Source organism: Sus scrofa, chromosome 13 (genome assembly GCF_054392235.1).
Source record: "Sus scrofa isolate SSC_HxYL_T2T_F1_AM1 chromosome 13, Sscrofa_HxYL_maternal_Yorkshire_Landrace_v2.0, whole genome shotgun sequence".
NCBI lineage: Eukaryota > Metazoa > Chordata > Mammalia > Artiodactyla > Suidae > Sus > Sus scrofa.
The window spans coordinates 16,653,831-16,676,364 of NC_139395.1; the positions used below are offsets into that span (position 1 = coordinate 16,653,831).

At 40.7% G+C, this 22,534-nt stretch overlaps 1 protein-coding gene across 10 annotated transcripts in view; it reads right to left on the reverse strand.

The window, feature by feature from the left end:
- Positions 1-22,534, reverse strand: part of COL6A6 (collagen type VI alpha 6 chain) — a 169,495-nt gene that overhangs the window by 104,676 nt on the left and 42,285 nt on the right. For all 10 annotated transcript variants that reach the window (XR_014825031.1, XR_014825030.1, XR_014825033.1 and 7 more), the window contains 7 exons: positions 21,721-22,341; positions 20,069-20,629; positions 18,537-19,094; positions 15,785-16,360; positions 12,690-13,259; positions 3,339-3,682; positions 3,176-3,254 (listed from right to left, as the gene is read on the reverse strand). Coding sequence is in view for 5 of the 10 variants with exons in the window: in XM_084991768.1 (XP_084847894.1) it covers positions 3,176-3,254; positions 3,339-3,682; positions 12,690-13,259; positions 15,785-16,360; positions 18,537-19,094; positions 20,069-20,629; positions 21,721-22,341 (3,309 nt within the window). In the remaining 5 variants the exon portion in view is untranslated. The remainder of the gene's footprint in view (positions 1-3,175; positions 3,255-3,338; positions 3,683-12,689; positions 13,260-15,784; positions 16,361-18,536; positions 19,095-20,068; positions 20,630-21,720; positions 22,342-22,534) is intronic.

Genomic DNA, 22,534 nt, shown 5'->3' on the forward strand with positions numbered 1-22,534 from the left:
CTGCTTAGGTAAATATAAGTACAGCTTTATTTTATAGATGAGCAAAGGTTTGCACCCAGACAGCTTGATTCCAAAGTCTATGCTCAAAGGACATTTTATTTTAATTAATTAAAGTCAACAACCCTAGTGTTTTAAAAAATTTATTTGTTCTTCAAAACATAATGATTTATTGATTTATAATGTTGTTTTGATTTCAGGTGTACAGCAAAGTCATTCAATTATACAAGGAAAGATTCTTTTTCCTTATAGGCTTATTACAAAACATTGAGTGTAGTTCCCTGTGCTATACAATAGGTCCTTGTTAGCTTTTTATTTTGCATAAAGTAGTGTGTATATGCTAATCTCAAAGGACATTTGAACAACAAAACTGTACCAAGGACATAATCATAGTGTAAAGAGTATTCCTAAAGTTGAATAAATTTAGCTTTTTGAAACTTTTCTCATTTTGTTGTGGATAGGTGAAGATCTTTGAACGGGATTTAGAAACCAATAAGCCAGAAAAAAGAATGTTCAAAGACTTGGTAAAATTAAGAATGCCTTCTTATATAATTTTGTATGTGGCTTTAAATAAGAGGAAGAGGAGAATGAGGAGAATACAGTTTCAGGGGTGTAGTGGGGAGGCGCAAGTTCTAGAACAGGAAAATAGTGTGGTTAGCTGAAGTGGAACAAAAGAAGATAACCAAAGAATAGGGTATCCTGGTTTGCCAGGAGCTTTCCTGGCTTTAGTGCTGATAGTCTCTGGATTGTCTTAAGCAAACAAGGACAGTCGGTTACTCTTCCAAGAATGAGAGTGATGAGGAGAAGACAGCTGGGGGCTTGGAGAGGCAATGAGGAATGCTGAGTTCATCAACTAGCGTTTAATGATCAAAAGAAGGCATGCAAGTGCGTCCACATATAAGGGAAAAAGATCTCACATCTGATTTTCCTTGTAAGTTCCAGGAAATGTAAAAGTTTAAGAGTTATGAGAACCATGAGATGTTGATTTGTAGGAAGTATGCGTACAACTATCATTTTTAAGTGCTTTTCTCAGGATGGAGGACTCCAATCCTGATTTTTTTTCATACTCATCCAGTAAATGAGACATATGATCTTAACACAGTCTCTTCAATTCCTAAAAAATGTATTAAGAGAAAAAAAGATTTCAAAAATTGGGAGATTAAACAATCACTGAGTAGACTCACAGACAAAGAGAACGGAATTGGGGTTGCCAAGGGGAAGGGGGAGTGGAGGAAGGAAGGATTGGAGTTGGGTGTTAGCAGCTGCAAACTATTATGTATATAATGGATAAAAAACAAGGTCCTATTGTATAGCATAGGAAACTATAGTCAATATCCTGTGATACTGGACAGAAAAGAACATGAAAAAGTATGTATATGTATGTATAACAGAATCAGTTTGCTATATACAGCAGAAATTAATACAACATTGTAAATCAAGTATAGTTTAATGAAATACACTTTAAAAAATCCTCTCTCCAGCTATGAATTCAGTGAATGACATGTGAACACTACTATGTATAAAATAGATGGGTAACAAGGACCTGTTGTACAGCACAGGGCGAACTATTCAATACCTCAGAATAATCTATATGGAAAAGAATCTGAAAAAGAATGGATATATGTATGATTGATTTACTTCGCTGTAGACCTGAAACTAACACACCTTTGTATTGGAGTGTAAGTGTATTTACACTCCAATAAAATTTATTAAAAAATAAAATAAATGGAGTCATAGAAAAAGATGGAGAACCAGATGGAAATAAAATCTAGTCATCCTGTAATAGCTAATCTGGGAGGCAGGTGTCTTAGGTCAGAATCCCTAAAAGCAGAGCTTGAGATAGGGATTTGGATGCAGACAATTTACTGAGGAAGGGCACTCTAAAGATAGGGACTAAGATAAGCAGGGTAGGGCTGGGGAAGGAGCTGAGCAAGATGGTGTTTAAGGGAAAGTCTAGTCAATATGGTGTTTAAATCTGATCCTGGAAGTTCCCACTGTGGCACAGTAGAAATGAATCTGACTAGTATCCGTGAGGTTGCGGGTTTGATCCCTCGCATCACTCAGTGGGTTGAGGACCCAGTGTTACCAAAAGCTGTGGTAAAGGTCAAAGATTCGGCTTGGATCCTGAGTTGCTGTGGCTGTGGTGTAGGCCAGCAGCTGTAGCTCCGATTAGACCCCAACCTGGGACCCTCCATATGCTATGCATGCAGCCCTAAAAAACAAGAAAACAAAAAAAAATCAACCTGATCTTGTGAGGAACCCTGGAGCATGAGAAAACTTTGAGGCAAGGGTCCAACTCTTTGTACTGTACCTGCTGCCCAGGAGTGTGGGATGGGGGTAACATTCCAGGCAAGGTGGCTCTCACTGGCAAAGGGCAGTTCCTCAGAGAAAGGGAACTTGTGAGTGACATGTCAGCAGCCAACACCCACAGCAGCTGGAGGATGGGGAGCCCTCCTGAAAAGGGGGTCTGGGTGGGACACCAACAGCATCCGCTTACAGGAAAGTATTTCTATTCTTAGTCAAACCAGAACATATGAATGCATTTTCTTCCACTGATCCATATTTTAGTAGGAACTGATGATTAGTCAGACTGGGCACTGGTTCCTAAAGCCGAAATCCTGGTGCCAGAGCTTAAAAAACCCATAAACACCATAGTTGGTCCATCTGCGGTATGAAGGAAGGAACTGATTAAAAAGTCCCAAAACATGAGTAAACTTGTCCAACAATGCTTGTAGCTCTGGAAACTTTCAGAGTTTTAGAAGAAAATAATTCAACTCTTCCATTCTTTAGTCAAGTAAAGCTGCTAAAACATTAAAAAAAAAAAAAAGAAGCAGAAGCATACATGGTTCACTTCTGCTGACACTAAATATGTAGCATTATTAGATACATGGGACAAGGAAGATAGGAACTTCCTCCAGGAAATCTGCGAAAGAAGAAATAAAGTGATCTGAGAGAAAGGACAGGACTTTGTTCAGAGCTATTTTATATGGGCAGGAAGGAAAAAGTAGATGCCAAAATGTTCTGAGAGCTCATTTGCTCTGCCAAGTGCATACAGAGTGGAAAGGCTGGCAAATTCAGTGGTATTTGAGTGTCTGGAAATGTAAGAGCCAGAAAAGAGTTTTGGGATTATAAAGTTCATAAACACTCCTTTCCCAGCACCATCCACCTGGCTTCATACCTTCTTTTCTAAGTTCTTCAGATTTTTGTTCAAGTTTTTCAACATCATCATCCAATCCATCTGAAAATAAGAGAGCCACCTACAAAAGTATTCAAAAAAGAAAAATGAGTTAAAAGGAGTTCATTGCAACCAAAGATCAATAAATAAAATAAAACCAAGCTACCTTTCCTCGAGCAGCAGATTTATTCTGAAATGCATCCCATAGAGAACTCAAGAGATTTGCGTTGAGAAGAGATGGTCCTTTAACTGTTATATCCTTCAAGTTTTTCAGTATGTTTTCACTGTAGATCTCAAACTTTGGGGAATATTTTTCTATGGCATTGGTCACTTGAAAAGCCACACTAACCTGAGTCTCTGTGCCCACCTCACAGCTTACCCCACTGAGGGAGCTAATGGCACGTAAGATGTCTTGAAGATAAGTTTCCATCCAAGACTGACCTTCGAGCAAAGTCTGTCCATTTTGCTGAGTTGAGATGTCAAATCCCACCACAATGTCCACAAAGCAATCTAGGGTTTGAGGAAAAACCATATCTTATTATACTAACAAAGATTTTATTTGACTTGGATGTCATATCTGAATCAAGGTACTTGGAATTCTTATTTACATCCCAGTTACAAAGTTGGAAAACAAGGAGTGTGAGTGAGTAAAGGAAGAGGTTCAGAATGACTCGTTCATAATCTATTAAAGTATAAAGTGTTATTTTTTAAGCTTCTATAAAAACTAGATGATTCTATAACACAGTTTTGAAAGATTTCATTGTGTCCCTGAAAGTCACTTGTGGAGTCATTTAAACAGCTGAAGTATGTTGTGGAAATGTTAATAGTCTAAGACAGGAAATTCATACATGCTACTTGTTGAGGTCACTTAACAAACACTAAATCAAAATTATAAGGGATGTTCATTTGTGCTGGATATTAGATTCCAGTTATAAGTGATATCATATGGTATTTGTCTTTGAACATCTCCTCAGAAAAGAAAATCATGGACTTGGAGAAGAGACTTGTGGTTGCCTGATGGGAGGGGGAGGGAGTGGGAGGGATCGGGAGCTTGGGCTTATCAGACACAACCTAGAATAGATTTATAAGGAGATCCTGCTGAATAGCATTGAGAACTATGTCTAGATACTCATGTCGCAACAGAAGAAATGGTGGGGGAAAAAAACTGTAACTGCAATGTATACATCTAAGGATAACCTGACCCCCTTGCTGTACAGTGGGAAAATAAAAAAAATAAATAAAATTAAAAAAAAATTATAAGGGAAATACAAAAACATTTGAATAGCCAAATTTAGTACAAACCACAAAAACTCCTGAAGGAATGATTCTGATGATTTACCTTTCTAAAAGAATCTGATTCCTCTTATTGTCTTCCTTCATCCACTCATTAAAAAAAAAAAAAGGATAAAAAGTTATACCCATTTTACAGAGGAGGAAAATGAGGGTTAGGCAGGTCAAGTACTAATAATTAATAGGAAGTAGAATCAGAGCTTGAACCCAGCTCTACGTCTCTTCAAAGCACATGTCCACTCCTTTCCCCCTCCATATTTCTACAAGTTGTTTTTTAGGCAAGTAAGCTTGAAGTGTTACCATTCTCTTTGTAGGTATCTTCTTCTTCTTCTTTTTTTTTTTTTGTCTTTTCTAGGGCCGCACCTACGGCACATGGAGATTCCCAGGCTAGGGGTCTAATTGGAGCTGTAGCCACCAGCCTATGCCAGAGCCACAGCAATGCAGGATCCGAACCGCGTCTGCAACCTACACCACAGCCCATGGCAATGCCGGATCCTTAACCCACTGAGCAAGGCCAGGGATCGAACCCGCAACCTCATGGTTCCTAGTCGGATTCGTTAACCACTGAGCCACGACAGAAACTCCTGTAAGTATCTTCTTTGTTGTATCCTACCCTACTTTCTACTACCTAAGGTTCATTTTAGGCTTTTCTCAGTTTTCTGTAGACCTTACCTCTCATATGTGACCTTTCATTCTGCTCTTTATTCAAAACAAACTTGTAAATCATTTAATTCTCATCTAACAGAAGTAAATTGTGTGGAGGTATGAGTTTTAGCTCTTGAGTTAAGAAAACTGAATATAAAATTGTAATGGATTTTTTTCAGTAAATGCTCCTTTAATCGATTTTATTATATTCTTGCTTAATTATTAAAATATTTTTATTTCTTAAAAAATGAAAAACTCCATGGGGTCCTCTAAGACCTTGCTTGATTAGGGGTGAGTCCTACAAGTGAAGAAACTGGGCACCAGCTGACCCACATTTAACCTTGTCCAAGACGGAGATGCCTTCAAGCTCGGCCACTCAGGAAGCCAAAGCCAGTGCCATTTTGGATTTCAAGAAATACTTACAGAGACGTTGCATTTGTAGTGCTTTGCTCTAATCCTTATTAACTCTAGGGACATTTAACCACTGGAGAAACTTAGAAGGGCTTGATATTTTAAGCTGAGCCTCCCTAACAGGAAGATAATGAGAAGGATAGAGCTCTATGACCTATGTACACTCTTCTTTCAAGAACTTTCAGGTTGACTAGAAAAAGTCAATCTTTTCCAGAATATTCACCACCACCCCCCCACACACACCTTGCTTGGTAAAATAAGGTGAAGGAAGGGTTTATTTTTAATTTGTGTTGTTTAGATAAGTGGTTTTTCAGGTTTTGTTGTATGGACAAACGCCTGCCTTCCAGACACACTGGTCAGCTGGACAGCCACAAGACTTTGAAACCAAAATGTCAGCTTCAGTTCTTAAAACAAGGGCCAGGGGCATGAATCATTTCTAATGAGAACAGAGTTGGCTGAGGGAAAAGAAACCTTATTTGATAATCAATTTTCACCATGACATTCGAAGTAAATCAACATGTTATCAAAAAGTCTGAAAGGTGAGTTTCCTTATTTTACTGTCCTTAATTTATTGGAAAATATCTTTTTCAATATTCAGAAAGTGAGATAAAGAGAAAGAAACTACTCAGAAGGAAGCCTCAGAATATGCTGTTTCCAAACTTCCTTTTAAATATGTATCCTTTGCTTTCTATTTTGAGACTGAAAGTTTCACTCTTAGAAGAACACTGTTTTAATCTCTGAAAATCGTTCAGTAACCATATTACTTCCTTCAAGGAAAACAGTCTCTTGTGAGAAAACAAATATTGGAAAAAATGCCAAGATGTCATTGAAGGCTCTGGAATTATACTCTTTAAAAATGGAGTCCTTTCACTATCTAGATGACTGAAATGACAAACTAGGAATGAGTTCCTGGTTCAGATTGACAAATGAGTTCATGACAATGTGGTCAAAGGAATGGAATTGCGGGAAGAAGTCCAGGGTGCAGCCATATGTCTAAATACAGTGAGAGAGAGTGAGCTGGACCAATCGAGTGGGTGCTCATGGAATGACCTTGCAGAATCTACCAAGACATCTCCCCTCACATCAAGAGTCCTTCAAAGTTAACAAGAGGGTTTATTTGTGTTGTTTAGAGAAGCAGTTTTTCAGGTTTTGCGGTATGGATAAATGCTTGCTTTCCAGACACACTGGTCAGTTGGACATTTGCCAAGACTTTGAAACCAAAATGTCAGTTTCAATTCTTAAAACAAGGGTCAAGAACTTGATTCATTTCTAATGAGAAAAGAGTTGGCTAAAATTGGATTTCCAAAGAGAAATAATGAAGGATTGTAGCTGGGTAGCAGGAGTGGGGATCAAAAAGGGGCACTGAATACCAGGGAAATTAAGAGGGTAACCTACTGGACTGGCTACGGAGAGTGATGAAAAGAAGTAAACTAGTGCTCTGAGAATGTGACTAATTCTCACAGTCAACAGTCTGGAAACCTGGACTTGGGGGGGTCTTTGAGTGGGAAAGCATGATGTTACATTTCAATCATGTACAGGTCACTACTGTTTTACTGCTAAATGTGTAAATAACCACATCTCTTAATCTGCCTGGACATTCATTTTCTTGTTTATAAAAATAAAGAGAGCACGTATTTAAAAAAAAAAAAACAAAAGAACAGAGAAGAATGGATTGGGCTAGACAGTTGTAGTCTCCTAGGTCCCTGCCAAAACCCAAAGCTAATTTTAATTATCTGAGTTATAAAGAAAGTCAAAATTGGAGTTAATGATGGCAGATTTCTTAATATTAAGAAATACTATCAAACAAATGAATTTATTTATGAATCAGAAACAGACTCACAGACATAGAAAACAAACTTATGGTTACCAAAGGGGAAAGCGGGGTGGGGAAGGGATAAATTGGATTAGCAGATATATAAACTACTATATATCAATAGATAAAAAACAAGATCCTACTGTATAGCATAGCACAGGGAACTATATTCAGTATCCTGTAATAAATCATAATGAAAAAGAATATGAAAAAGAATGTGTGTTTGCGTGCATAACTGAATAATTTTGCTGTACATCAGAAATGAATACAACATTGTAAACCAACTAAACTTCAATAAAATTTTAAAAAGAAAGAAATACTTCAAGATGGTAGGGTATATTAATGAGAGGAGAAGATGGATTCTTGAGAAAACATTTATTTGAAGGGGAAAGTTGGGCTGTTGGAAATTATTAGCTTGGATAAGAGAAAAAATTATTTAGAATTTTGAAAGAAGGGTGTATCTTAGATGGAAAAAAAGAAAGAATGATCTAGAAAATATAGTTAGATAAAGACCTAGCTTGTACACCTCCCAGACTTGCTTGTGTGCAACCCTCAGCCCCCCTGCGGAGAGCTTCTGTGGCTACCATGGCTAGGTCTCCCACACTGTTGGGGGAAGGGCCAGACTTGGACACGGCCTCCATCATTGTCATTAGATCCTCAACAACTCTGGTGCCTACATCCAACCCAACTGAACTCACAGGAACTCTTGCCCCTTTCACCACTTCAACCCAGCACTGTGGGTCCTGTATCTGGTCTCCCAAAGGGCTGGACAGCATCAGATGGCAGGGCTGGGGAGTAACTCCATGGGGCGAACTTGGACCAGTGAGAGGCAGTAGGTGGGAAGGAACCAGCAGGTAAACTCTCCCTTTTATTCCCCATGATAGGCTGGTCTGTGCAGTGTTTATATGTGGTGTCCAGGGTGATATTCTGCAGGATCAACATATGGTGATAGTTTTTCAAAATCTGTAGCTAACTTGGTAATACACCATCTTGTATTTATCTTCCTCTTTCCCTTATCACTACCCTCCGCTCACTCTTGCTTCCCTGGGACTGTATCCCCTCTGGAGTGTTAGCACATCAACTGTGCCCTGAGCTCTGTTTTCCAGAGAACCCAGTAAGATGGGAGCAGAAAGAGATCCTTGTCAAGAAAACTTGGAAATGACCATATATTTTTTCCCTTTCATTTCCTACCTAAGGGTGTGTCTACTTCATCCTGTGTCTACTTAGATCAAATCCGGAGGTTGTTTCTACTTCATCCAATCAGACTGGCCTTTTGCTGAATCCCCTTTTGGATTCATCTACCAGGATGATGCAAAAGATGGTTCCTTTGCTATCTAGTCATAGCTCCAGGCCAAAAAAGGTAGTATATCCATACCCTGAAAACCGCCTAAAGTTTTCTCTAGGTGGTCAGACTAGGCACGCTCCAAGGAAAAAAACAGGAGAATAAACATGAATGAAAATAAGAAAACAGATTTTAGAGTTTAGTTGCTTGGGGGAATTTGGTGGATGTTGAGGTATTAAATTGGACTATGGCTCTGAAATGTTGCTAAACCATTAAAGTTTCTCAACCAAGAAACTCTTGGTAAATTGTCCTTCTCTGAACTAAAGTACCCCATCACTCCACATATCTGTATTTATAAGGTCACGCAAAAATACCCTCTGCAATACTTTGTAATAGTTATTAAGGCTCACTGAACATTTACACACACGTCACATGTGCTGCTCATGAGTCCTTATGAAACAGAAAATAAGTAGAAACTCTCATAATCCACATTTTTGCAGAAGGGGAAGCGGTGACTTAGAGAAGGTTGCCCCAGGTTTCACAGTCATTTCGGTGGATCTCACATGTGGGAATTAGATCCATGCCTGTCTGGAGTCCCTAAGCTGGATGTGACCTTATTTCGCCACTCCCTGCGTGACTAGTGGTGCTGGGCCATGCAGATTATAAGCTCTGTGGTAAGACTGTGATGCCACAAAGGACGGCTGATAAGTCAGTGGTTTCTTCAGGGAACAGCAACTTTTAAGATATAAACCCATGATGTCTCAATAAGCTATTAGCATCAGATAACCTATACAACATCTATATCAAGAAAACTAATGGCTTATTAAACAACCACAAATGGATTGGAATCAAACAGACCTAAGTTTCAAAATTTACTTAGGTTTTTTGTTCCTGTACGATCTGGGCCAGTTTACCAATATTCCTTAGAGCCCCGGTTTTCTCCTTTATAAATGGGAATGAAAATGCCAACCATAGAGGGTTTGGGAATTCAAAGAGATAATGTATTTAGGCTTCAAATACAAACTTACTGTTATCAAAGGGGGAAGGTCAGAGGAAGGGAGGAATAAATTAGGAGTTTGGGATTAACATATACACACTATTGTATACAAAATTAATAAGTAACAAGACCTACTGTATAGTACAGGGAAATCTACTCAATACTCTTGTGATGGCCTATATGGGGAAAGAATCTGAAAAAGTGTGGATATATATGTATATATGTGTAACTGAGTCGCTTTGCTGTACACCTGAAACTAACACAACATTGTAAGTCAACTATACTCCAATAAAAATTTATTTTAAAAAAGATAACCAACAAGGACCTATTGTACAGCACAGTGAACTCAATATTCTATAATAACCTATATATATATGTGTGTGTGTGTGTAAAATAACCTATATGTATAATAACATATATATATATATATATATATGTGGGAAAGGAACCTGAAAAAGAATGGAAATATGCATATGTATAACTGAATCACTTGGCTATACATCTGAAACTAATACAACATTGTAGAAGAACTATAACTTCAATAAAAATAAAAATTAAAAAAATTAAAAAATAGTCTATGCTTGACCCTCCATAGATTCTCAAGAAATATGGATTCTGAGTGGCTTACCTCTTAACTCAATGCAGCTGATGTTCTTTCCCATAAACTGAATCCTACATACAATCAGTGAAACAGAGACTATTTAACTGTGCATATGAGGAAACTAAGAAAGGACAGCAACTTCTCCAAAGTTGTGCATATTTTTAATAAGAAGCAAAGCTACATGATCAGGCTCTAAACCTGGTTTGCTTTGAGACACACCAAGCTACTGTCTGATTTCTTTGACTCAAGGACTTGTCATTTAAGAAGGGGTGGTATCCTCTGAGTATTTGCACAGGCTTTTGAAGCTTTATCAGCTTTCATTCCAGCTTCATGAGTCCTCAGCCCACAGCTTGGCTATGAAGGTCTCACACATTCTTTTCTGCTACAGTAATCACTTGAAGTTTATTTTAATAGTGTACTTTCCTTGTTTATTTATTCATTAATTATATGTTCATGATTGCTCTCTATAAAGATAACTCCCTGACTACTTGGAGGGCACATTATTTGGAGGGTTTTGACTCACCACATGGTTTTCTTTCATTCTCTCAAGGACAGACTAGATGGTTCTGAGAAAATTTTCTGTCCAGTAATTGGAAATGGGTATTTCATGTGAAACAGGAAAATCATGTGGAAAGTTTGGCTGAGGTCACCAGACACATTTCTAAATCTGGGGGTGGGGGGCGGGACATTGAACAAGATTTACAAAGACAACAGTTCCCAGTCAATGACAGGACTCTGAACCTTTAGTTCATACACTGGGTCTTATAAAAGGTTTAGGCTTTGAATTTAGACGAGCATTTTTGGACAGAGCTATTGGTGTGAGGTCTCTCCCTATAAGCATGTGTGTGTGCATACGGAGAAAAGGTAGCATTCTCTGTCAATCAAAAGAGGACAGATCTGGGACCTTCTCTCTCTAATTTGGAGATGACGCAGCCTAGAAATGAGACACGAAGGCACTCTGCTTTCTCTGCAAAGGAGAGGTAACCACCTTGTGGGGCAAAACTTCCAGTGTCCATTGGGGCAACTGAAATGTCATTGTCACCCATGGAGCTGATATGGTCACACATAAGAAAGAACTGTGGTGGGCTCCTCTGATCTCTTGTCCTAGAAGCCTGCCTGGTGGGGTGAAAAGGTGGCAGCAGATAAAGCTGGAGGCATCATCAGACCCCCAGAGACTGAGGAAGGCATAAGAACATCTGGAATTGAGATTTACTTATGTTCCTCAAAGTAACTCTGGTGGAGAGATGCCCTGACAAATGTGGTTTGATGGGGATGAAGAAGGAGAGGGGCAGGAGAGGAAGTCTTTGAACAATTTATGAACGGGCCATGGAGAGAAGTTCCTGAAATGCACCATCAAATAGGAATTTCCCTGTACCACTTGCATCTGTCCCCTTCCCCAGCCCATTGTAGAGAGGCCAGAAACTATAGTCAGTAAGAAGAGGGCAGGGCCTGGGGGAAGGGGCAGGAGAGGGACGGGGAACAATGGGTAAAATGCTAACCACCTGTGGCCTCTCATGTCCTGGTGGCCAGGAAACCTTGTAACTTTGATTGAGTATGAAGTTTGAATGGTTACACTGGGATGGACATATTCATCACCAAGAAGAGGTTAACTTCTTTCCTGAAAGTATGTGGGGGCAAGGGAAGAGGTGACCCCATGAATAAATTTAATGGGTCAACGGCAGACAGAAATGAAGTGGCTTTATAATGAATGACATCCCAAGTGTCATGCTTATTCAAAGTAATGTTAAATATGTGCGTCTGTATTTCATCTTCACAATGAGCTTCTGAACTAGGTGTCACTCACATTTTACAAATGAGAAAATTAAACTGAGAAAGGTTAAGCCACTTGTCCAAGAAAAAAAGTCATCAAGTAGGGATTTGTAGCCTAGGTGTCCATCTCTGAAGCTGCCTATTAGGTTGTCTTCCTCATGGAAATCCAGGGTTACTATTTACCATTAGGTAGTTATACAGAATCACAGCCAACCTAGTGGGGATTTTTATAAAAATAGAAAAAGTTCTCTCTCATTTAAGATCCTGCCTTCTATCCAGCGGAAAAATAACAAAATGTGCTAATTTTCTTCAGAAGATATTTACCAACTTCTTCAGAGAAGTTTCATAACAAAGCTCTAAATTTCTAAAGATGCTCCCTCAACACAGTGCTTGGCAGCCTCGTTGCCAGGCAACCCAAATGTGTCAAATAGTTTATTTCTTTGAGACCCATCCAGCACGTAAACGACAGCCCTTTCCTCACACCTTTAGAAGCAAGGACATTTCCATTTTCAGAGGGGGCATGTGCTCCCAGGAGATGGGGAGAAAAAAGGATGCAGTCTCTACAATATCCTGTTTCTCAATACGCAAGCCACCAAAAAAAAAAAAAAAAACCTTGAAAACTGTGACAAGCTCATTTTGAAAACCAGAGACACACTCTCCCAGTGGCCCCAGGGGAGGAACAAGCGTGAAGGACACTGGAATACTCACTGCTGTCGCCCCCTGAGGTACAAATGTTGCGAACGATCCTCTTCTTGACCTTCCTCAGTTCGTCAAAGCTGTGCACGGTCAGTTTTTTATCTGCGGTGCCGGTGATCTGAACGAGCTGTTGGTCGTCCACATCTCCAATGCCCACGGAGTAAATATCGATACCTTTGTGTCTCAGCTCTTCGGCGGCCTGCGCCACCTCGTCTTGGGACTTGCCGTCCGTGAGGACCAGCAGCACCTGTGGGGTCCCTGCATTGATCCTGCTGCCCGTGTCTGGCCGGAAGTAGTGCCCCACCTGCCGGAGCGCTTCACCAATGTGCGTGTATCCGAAGATTTGCTGGATATTCTCAATCTGAAATGAGATCTCCTTTTTGCCAGTGAACATTCCCAGGGGAAACTCTGGCCGGTAGGTGTGACTGAACTGTGCAGCTCCTATCTGCACTCTGTTGACACTGACATCGAAGTCTTGAACGACAGACGCCAAGAAATTCTTCATCTTCTTGAAGTCTTCTGGATGGATGCTGTTTGAACCATCCAGGAGGAACACGAGATCGACCTTTTCAATTTCACAATCTGCAAAGAATACAACACCACAACAAAATCGGACTGTTACTGTTTCTCCAACCTAGCAGGACTAAGTTAAATGTTTGCAGCTAGAAAGAAATGATATTTTTTTCTTTTCTTTTTTTTTTTTTTTTTGCTTTTTAGGGCCGCACTCATGGCATATGGAAGTTCCCAGGCTAAGGGCCTAATTGGAGCTACAGATGCTGGCCTACACCACAGCAACCACAATGTGGGATCCAAGCCACAGTTCACAGCAACACTGGATCCTTAGCCCACTGAGCGAGGCCAGAGATCAAATCTGAAACCTCATGGTTCCTAGTTGGATTCGTTTCTGCTGTGCCAGGATGGGAACTCCAGAAATGATATTTCTGAAAGTTGACATAAGGTCCCACCATCTTGTGGGCTCATTCACTGAAGAGAAAACAAAAATCATTGGTTCCTAAAGGTGGCATGAGGCATGAACAATTTCTACATCTTTTTAGGCTTCTCTTGGCTTTTCCTTCTGGTCTCACACCATTTTCTATTTCCAGATGCTGGAGAACTGGGGGTGGTGTGACAGAAAACTTGTTCTTCCCTACCTTAACTCTTTCAGAAAGCCCAGTGACAGCAGTAGCATAGCAAGTAAAAACACAAATGACACACACATCCACGTAGGGAGTCAAAGAAAGAGGCAGATGGTCTGTATTACTGACTTGGCCTCACTGGCCAGTTGAGCCAATAAATGCTTTTCTAGTTTGTTACCCTCTTTTATTAGGGCAAATTGAGGTTTGAGAATCATGATTTCCCAGCTTGTATTATAGTCGGTTTGACTCTTAATCAGCCCACTTTCTGGTATATAGAGGCAAAAAGATCTACTTGAGAAATTTTTTTTTTTTGGAAATAAAATCTTTATTTATTTATTTAGCTAACTAGTGTAATACAATCTGCATTTGACAGTAGTTTAAAATTTACTCTGTAGGACCCTTGAAAGACAGAACCCTACATTGTTTCCCCTATTTTGGTATGAAAACTCAGATTTAGTTTTTGAACAAATGTTTTTGAACAATGTGGTAGGGTTTAGAGAGGCTTCCCTTGTCTTAACACAGCAAATACAAAACAGAAAGAATGTGAAAGACCATGGCCAATGAATGAATTATGCTTGGCACATGCGTCTGTGTGTTCCTTTGCCTTCTGGTAAGCATTATCATTTCCTTGAATTCCCCAGAGAGCTCACCACTGACCTAACTTTATTAGTTCTCATTTTAGCCTCAGAAAAGATTAAAGATGTCTGAGTTTCCCTCGGCTGAGAGAAGCGAGGAAGAGATAAGAAATGTAGTCAATAGAGCCTTCAGGAATTGGTTAGTTCATTAAATTCTTTTGTTTCAGATTCAAACAAAGGAAATAAAGAGCTTTTTTATGCCCAAGGGAGGACTTTCAGTACAAAAATTCAATTTCAATTTCTACAGTGGTCTGGAAAAAGGCAGATTGATTTTTAGGCATTGGCCAGCAAAAAGTAAGAGATTTGTCCTAGTTTTTGGTGAGATCCAGGTGGATTTTGTTAGTTTTGTGAAAGAAAAAGATAGTAGCTGCATGTTCAGGAAACAAGGCACATGAGAAACAGGAAGGAACTGTACCAAGATATTGGAATCCTGGATGAACCTTAATTCATCTATTAAAAATACTTAGTATATTTAGTAAAACACATCCTAATACAACTACTAAAGAACTTTAATGGATCACAGTCTCCCTTGGAATGGAACAGCAATGAGATCCTGCTGTGTAGTACTGGGAATGATGTCTAGTCACTTAAGATGGAGCATGATAATGTGAGAAAAAAAGAACGTATACATGTATGTGTAACCGGGTCACCATGCCATACAGTAGAAAATTGACAGAACACTGTAAATCAGCTATAATGGAAAAAATAAAAACCATTATACATACATATAAAGTATAAAATGGCCACTGACTGAATGAATACATATATACATAGAAGCAGCAATGTAATTTCCAGCTGCCAGAATAGAAACAGAGCATCCAGGGCAAAAGAAGACCCATTAGCACTCTGCTTTGGAAACATCTGAGGCGAAAATCAAGAGTTGAACATTGGGCACATGTTTTAAATGAGTTTGTGCCGTAACAGAGACAGGTGAAGGAATAGGAAACTTCCAGACTGCAGGAGAAAGGACTTCAGGCAATGGTTGCTGGTTCTTAGGAAGAGAGGAATTTAATGTCTTGTGTAAAGAGAAGGAGGGAGAACCAGTGGGTGAAAGTGGCATGTACACAAATATGTGTTCCAATAAATAAAAGCCTGTTCAAAAATGGTGAATTTCCCATCATTGGAAGAGTTGAGATGGAAGTGAGCAGGAAAGTCGTAGAGGCTGAATGAAATGTCCTTGAGGTCTTTCCAACCTGAGTTTCTACAAAGTGAGAAGTTCTACCAACCCATTAATTCCTCCTCTCTGGAGAACTTGCTCCTGTGGGCTACTGCTTTGGTTTCTCCCATATTTGGTTCTCTGCTGATAAATAAGAAAAAATTAATGGATGAGACTTACCTACTTTGGAAGAGTTACACACACTGGTGGACACATCTGAAAATATCCCTTTCAGGCCTCCAAAGGTTTCCACAAAGAAGTACTTGTCGCTGGATCCTGCCATGGCCAGCAGCTCCTCAACATTGGCACCTTCAATCCCCACGGCCAAGACGAGAATGCCCTTGTCCCGCAAAGCCTTGGCAGTGGCATTGAGCTCATCAGCATCATGGGATTTCCCATCAGTGATCACTATGAGGACCTGGGGGACCCCTTGGTGCAGGCGGCTGCCCCTATCTTCGGTGAACATGTGGTCTGAGAAGTCCAGGGCCTTGGCAGTGTAAGTGTCGCCTCCAATGGGCTGGTCGTTCTGGAGCTCGGAGATCACCTCCCATTTTGTGCCAAGTCTATCCAGATAAAACAGAACCTCCGGGTTTTTGGCATACTTCAGAGCCCCGAACCGGACCTGATTCTTGCCTACATCAGCTTTTTTCACCAAGCCAATCATAAAGTCCTTCATGATATTATACTCATCATGGTCAATGCTGCCAGAGCTGTCAATTACAAACACGACATCTAAAACTTCAATGCGCTTGCATTCTAGAAGAGGGTGAAAAAGGAAAACCCAACAAGATTGGCTTTGCATAATTTCCCCCACCTTCTTTTTAAGAGCCAGTGTCTTCCCTCCATGAGATCAGGCTGTACATTGCACTGTCTGCTCACTGGATAACAGACACAGCACACATACATTTGAGCTGCCAGTACATAGTAATGCTCATTTAGGGCAAGGCAGATATGATGGGAAGCCTGCTGCAGGGAGTGGGGACAGTCACAGGATCATCAGGAATAAATATCTCAAGTGCTTTTGGACCCAAAGAAGAAATCACAATTCTGTGTAAATTTTCCATATGAGCTGTACCTTCAACATATGCTTCAATTTATGCAAATTTGTCTATTTTTTTTTTTAAGCCATAGGGATAATGAGATTTCATTCTTAAAATAAACCTTGGGGGAACTGACCAGATGAAAATGAATTTTTTCATGGTTATATGATGGCTGACTTTTCAGGGTTAGCTTTTCTCCCTTTTTGATTTCCTTGAAACATTCTATTCATGATTAGGCGTCATCATAGAAAGTCCATCTCACACTTCATCATAGAAAGAAGCCCATTTCAACCAAATGGTACTAGCATGACATTCTCATTAACTTTTAAAATGTGAGGTCAGTGCCACAAACAAGCAAAACTGGGACAATGAAAGACCCAACTGGTACTTGATCTGTGTGTGTGGCGTGTTCTATCTGGCGGTGCAGAGTTCCAAATTCCCACTCACTTATTCTGGAGAAATGGAATTGTGAGGCAGTGAATGATTTATTGCTTATGTAGCACAATCTTTTTATAGGCCTTGGAAAGATGTGTTCCAAATGTTAACTCATCCATTCTGTAGAAATGGAATTGTGGGAAGGTCCCCCCCCCCAACCCCTGCTTCTGGACGCTCACCACATTCCCTTCTTTGGCAGCCACTTGCTTGCTGCATGGCAGGGCTGTTGGAAATCCTACAGGCAATGCACTTACTCCACTGAGCAGAGGCCATGTGTACAGAGCCATGAGCAAATTCTCCAGAAAGCTAGGGTCTGCAAAAGAAGAAACTATGTCCCTCTGTCCTTTAGCTGCCCAGGAGAGCCTGCTTGAATAACCTAGGGTGCTGGGGGGTGCACTGCTCAGTGTTGACATCTTTCAAAGAGGTCAGACTTTTCCTGGGTAGAGTCACCAGGACACACAATCTAGGTGAACTTCTCTTTCCACAAAACAGACTGCAGTCACCTAACCTTCCAGTGACGTTTGAACAGAACCATGTCTTTCCTTTTGTTCAAAACTCCATTAAGAGCCATCTCCTTTATAGAGGTTTGTCAGAATGCCCCTGTCATCAAGCCCCATGGGTCCCTTTTATTTGCTGAACTTTTGTTTCTATCACTTTCTTTACTCTGCAGTTTCCTGGGAACACAGTGGTGACTACCCTATTTATTTCCTTTGAAGCATCCATTGCTCCAGGTCCTATATTATACCCCTCCTTTTTAAGATTTAACAAATATCAAAGTGTTCTTAAAAGATTATCTCATTTTACATAAGCATTGGTTTTTAAAAATTGTAAAATTAGCAAACATATGTAGTGGATGTTGGGTCAAAGGGGAGCCACTTTGCCCAGGAGGTTATGCCCCTACTGTTTGTGAGTGGGCTACATGTAGCCCCCAAACTCAGATTATATGAGGCTGGGCCCAGGCCCCAAGGGGGAGCTGACTCTGTGATGTAACTCATGCTCCAGTGCTCCCTAAGCAATCAGGCTGAGGCTGGACTCCACCTGAGATCACCTCCTTACTTGACTTCTACTCCTGCTGTCCTTACTCCCCTTCTGAAAATATCTCCATGATAAATCACCTCCACAAGAATCCCCAACTCAACTTCTGTTTCTAGGGGACCAGACCTAAAACCTGGTCAGATACCATTTTGTCTAAAACAGAGGATGCATCACCCCAGTGCTTTATCTACAAATGGGAGTGAATCTAGATGGATCAGAATTGTTCCTTACCATCTAATTTCACAGTTCTTTTGAAACTGCATTTTTACATGCAGGCAAAAAGCCACTAGGATAAACATTTCAATTAAACAAATAGCTTACAGTGTTCAAATAGTAACCTGTTGAGTTCAAGAAGCAATGACTAGCATGGATGTATGGTGTTTGGATAACCCCCCCCCCCCAGTGGATATGCTCATGCCTACCTTCACGGGGGCTGCAGATCCCAAAAACAAGATCATCTTCAATGTGCTGCAGAATGTCAAAATTTTCAACATAAAAAACCATCTCAGGTCTCCCGCTGATCTCCTCGAGCTGGGTGACATTGGAGCCAAACACCCCCACGGAGTAGATAATGATGCCTTTTTGCCTAAGTGCCTCTGCCGGGTCCTTGACTACATCCTGAGCTTCACCGTCTGTGATGAGGATGAGGAACTTCCTGACATTGGGCCGGGCCCCCTTGGCAGGGCTGAAGTACTGAGACACGAAGGTCAAGGCACTCCCGGTGCAGGTATTTTGTCCAATGTGAGCCATTCTGTCTATCGCATCTGCAATCTCACTCTGGGACATGTATCTATCAAGCTGAAACTCTTCCTTACTGTCACCACTGAACTGGACTACGCCAACCTGCACCCGATCTGCTCCAATCTTAGATTTGCTCACCAGGTTTTTCATAAATGTCTTCATTTTGATGAAGTTTTCAAGTCCTATACTGCCAGAACTGTCCACCAGAAACATGATGTCAGCCTTCATCTCTTTGCAAGCTGCATGGGAGAGAGGAGATTTTTATTCAAGTTGGCTTCATGTAAAAAGAGTAAGAGTCAACAGGAAGATCCAAAACACAAATAATTTTAAAGTTAAATGTGTTCTTGGTAAGGGTTGTTAGCATGTAAATAAAGCATTGAAGACAATTACTTTGTAATTTGCTTTAATGTGTAACTAAGGGTTTCTCAAGCTCAGCACTATTAACATTTGGGGCTGGAAAGTTTTTATTGTGGAAGGCAATCCATGCACTGTAGAATACTGCAGGATGTTTAACAGCACCTTTTCCATCTATTAGATGCCAGGAGCACTTCTCTAATTGTGACCACCAAAATTGGCAACTATTCCCTGAAGGGGCAAAATCACCCCTCACAGAAAACTACTGATCCAGCTCTAGATGACTTCATACAAGTTTAATTAGAAAGCAATTTAAATAAACCTGAAATACTCCTTAAAATCAGAAAGCATTTGATCATATCACAATGCAGTGTCTAATCATAGATCTATCCCTGCAGCAATTTATAGGAAGAAGTTAATTCATACTTATTAAGAGCTAGTTAATACAAATGCTTTCAAATGTCATTCTTACGCTTCATATAATAATTAGAGCAGCACCATTATGGACCCTTTGTTTTGATCTAGAGAATAAACAGCTTCACAGGTCAACACATCTCAACTTGGACATTTATGCTATTTCTTCACATCTGCAGTGTCAAAAAGGAAGCAGATACAAACTTATATATAGAATGGATAAACAATGAGGTCCTACTGTATAGCACAGGGAATTGTATTCAATGTCCTGTGATTAAACCATCATGGAAAAGAATATCAAAAAGAATATAACCGAATAAATATAACTGAATCACTTTGTTGTATGGCAGAAATGAACACAACTATATTTCAAAAATTTTTAAAAATACTGCAGAAAGGCAATTTGGGAGATGAAGTCCAAAGGCAAGGCCATCACTTCCCTTACCTTCTTCAGCACAGATTTCTTGAACAACCTGGTTTTTTATATCTTTCAAGGCATCAAAGTCATGCACGTAGTACACCCGCTTCTCTTCGCCTGTGATTTCACGCAGCTGTGTTTGGTTGGCCTCCTTGACCCCAATGGCATAGATATGGACCAGCTCCTCTCTTAGCCTGTTTGCTGGCCCCACGACGCTGTCCTGGGACACACCATTGGTCAGGACCACCAGGTGGTATGGGACTCTGTTTCCCCGCTGCTGCTTCGCTTTCTGCAGCAGCCCCAGGGTGAAGTTCAGGGCTGCACCCGTGTTTGTGTTGCCGCCCATCTGCCTGATATTCTCAATGGCCTTTCCCACGTCGTGCTTGTTTGTGTACTTATTGATCTCAAATTCCAAGTCCCAGCGGTCGGCATACTGGACAGCCCCGACCCGCACTTTCTGGGGAGCGATGTTGAACATTCCTACAACATCTGACAGGAAGGTCTTCATTTCCTGGAAGTCTGTGGCCTGGGTGCTCCCAGAGCCATCGATGAGCAGGTAGATGTCGGCTTCCTCAGTGTCCACACAACCTAAAATGCAACCCCAAAATTGAGTGTGGCATTAGGGCACGTGTGCTGGAGAGAGAGGAGCAGATGGGAAGAGGGGTAAATTTGCACCTCATGAGGCAGAAAATTGGGAAACAGCTTCTAAGCCTGTGCTGCTGGTTTGCCTTAGGGGAATCTTAGCAGTGGGCCAAAATAATTGTTTCTGACATTTTAAGAAGATTTGCATTATTCTCTGCCAAGATTCAGGCTCAATCTGGATATAGTAAAAGATTAGAAAAAAACTTGAAGATGATTTTCACAAGTGACTTATCAGTGCATAACTGCAGGCAAAAGGTCAAGTGGTGTGTTGAGAACTAGAGAAGGTATTTAATGACTTGGTGGACACAGGAGTTCTCTTGAAATCTTGATCAAATTATTTATTCCTCATCCACTCCTAGTCAACTGACACAACTAGGGGTATTGTCAGTGGCCTTACTTCTGTAGGGCAATGACACCTTTATGTCAATATGCTATAAATATTTGTTGAAGGATGCATGTATATGTATATAGCACACACACATAAAATATTTATATGGCGTTCACGTGTACGTATGAAACATACAAAATACATTGTGCTCTTTCTCTCTAGCTAAACTCGCAGATACTAGAATAGTATTTTCCAATAAACTACCTTGTCTTCAATCCAAATCATGCTTCCTGTTTTTTCTCTATTGGAATTTGAGGCTGAGGGAAGAAGAGGAGGGAGAAAAAAAGTACACAAAGAAAAAATAAACAAAGGAAAGAACAGGGAAATGTGTGGCAAAGGCGAGAAACAAAAAAGTGCAGGGGGATAAAGAATAAAGGAAGGTATTCTGGGGTGTTAGGAAGTAATGAGGAATCCAAATAAAGCTGCACAAGAGAAAAAAAGGGGAAATCCTTCCCCACCTTGATAGCTTTTATTCTCCCCCAATTTACACTTCATATTATCAAGATAAAGTAAAAAGCCAGGAAATCACTTTCGTTCCCTACATCATACCTGCCAAACCCTTTTGTAGATAGAACATGCAGAAGCCAAAAAAAAAAAAAAAAAAAAGCAAAAGAATGGGAATAATTCTTCTCTCAGCAAAGGGCTTTACCAGATTTGAGGGTTTCAGTCCATTCAGATAGCACAGAGACAGTATGAGTTATCTGTTTTCTCAGCTTCTTCAGAAACGTCTGGTTGTGGGCGGCCAGGTCAGAGAAGCTTTTCAGTTTGGAGATGTACTGCTCGGCAGGGTGAGAGGCGATCTTCTCCAGCTGGGTGTCGCTGGCCCCCTCCATGCCCAGGGTGAAGACGGTCACCCCTTGGCGCCGGAGGTTCACGGCAGCCTTGGTCACGTTGTCCGCTGATGGGCTGTGGGTCACCAGCACGGCGATCTGAGGCACCCCCTGATTCTTCCGACTGCCATTCTGTGCAGTGAAGACATCCTTCCTGATCTTTCTCAAGGCAGCTCCGGTGTAGACCTTCCCAGTCCGGGGAGAGAGGCTCTGGATGTGCTGGAGAATCTCCGACTTGTTTATGCCCCTGCTCAGCGGGTTAAGCACCTTTGTCTCATTGCTATAGGCCACGAGGCTGACCCTCATGCAGTTTTCCTTGATGTCCAGAGCAGACACACTTTCTTCCAGGAATTCTTTAAGATAGTCAAAATCCTCCCAGCTGCCATTGATGGATACATCCAACAGGAACACAACATCAGCCACAGAAGAACCTTTGCAAACTGTGGGCAAGGAATAAACAGGCACAGTTTTAGTTGGAGGCTCAGCATTAGAAGGCATGGAGAACTCTACCCTAGTTTGGTTATGCATGTCAAGCAGGAAGGAAGTGTACAAAATGATTATGAATCTGAGATCAGAGGTCCTGGGTTCCAAGATTGGAGCTAGCTAATCTCCCAGCTTCAATTTCCACCTCTA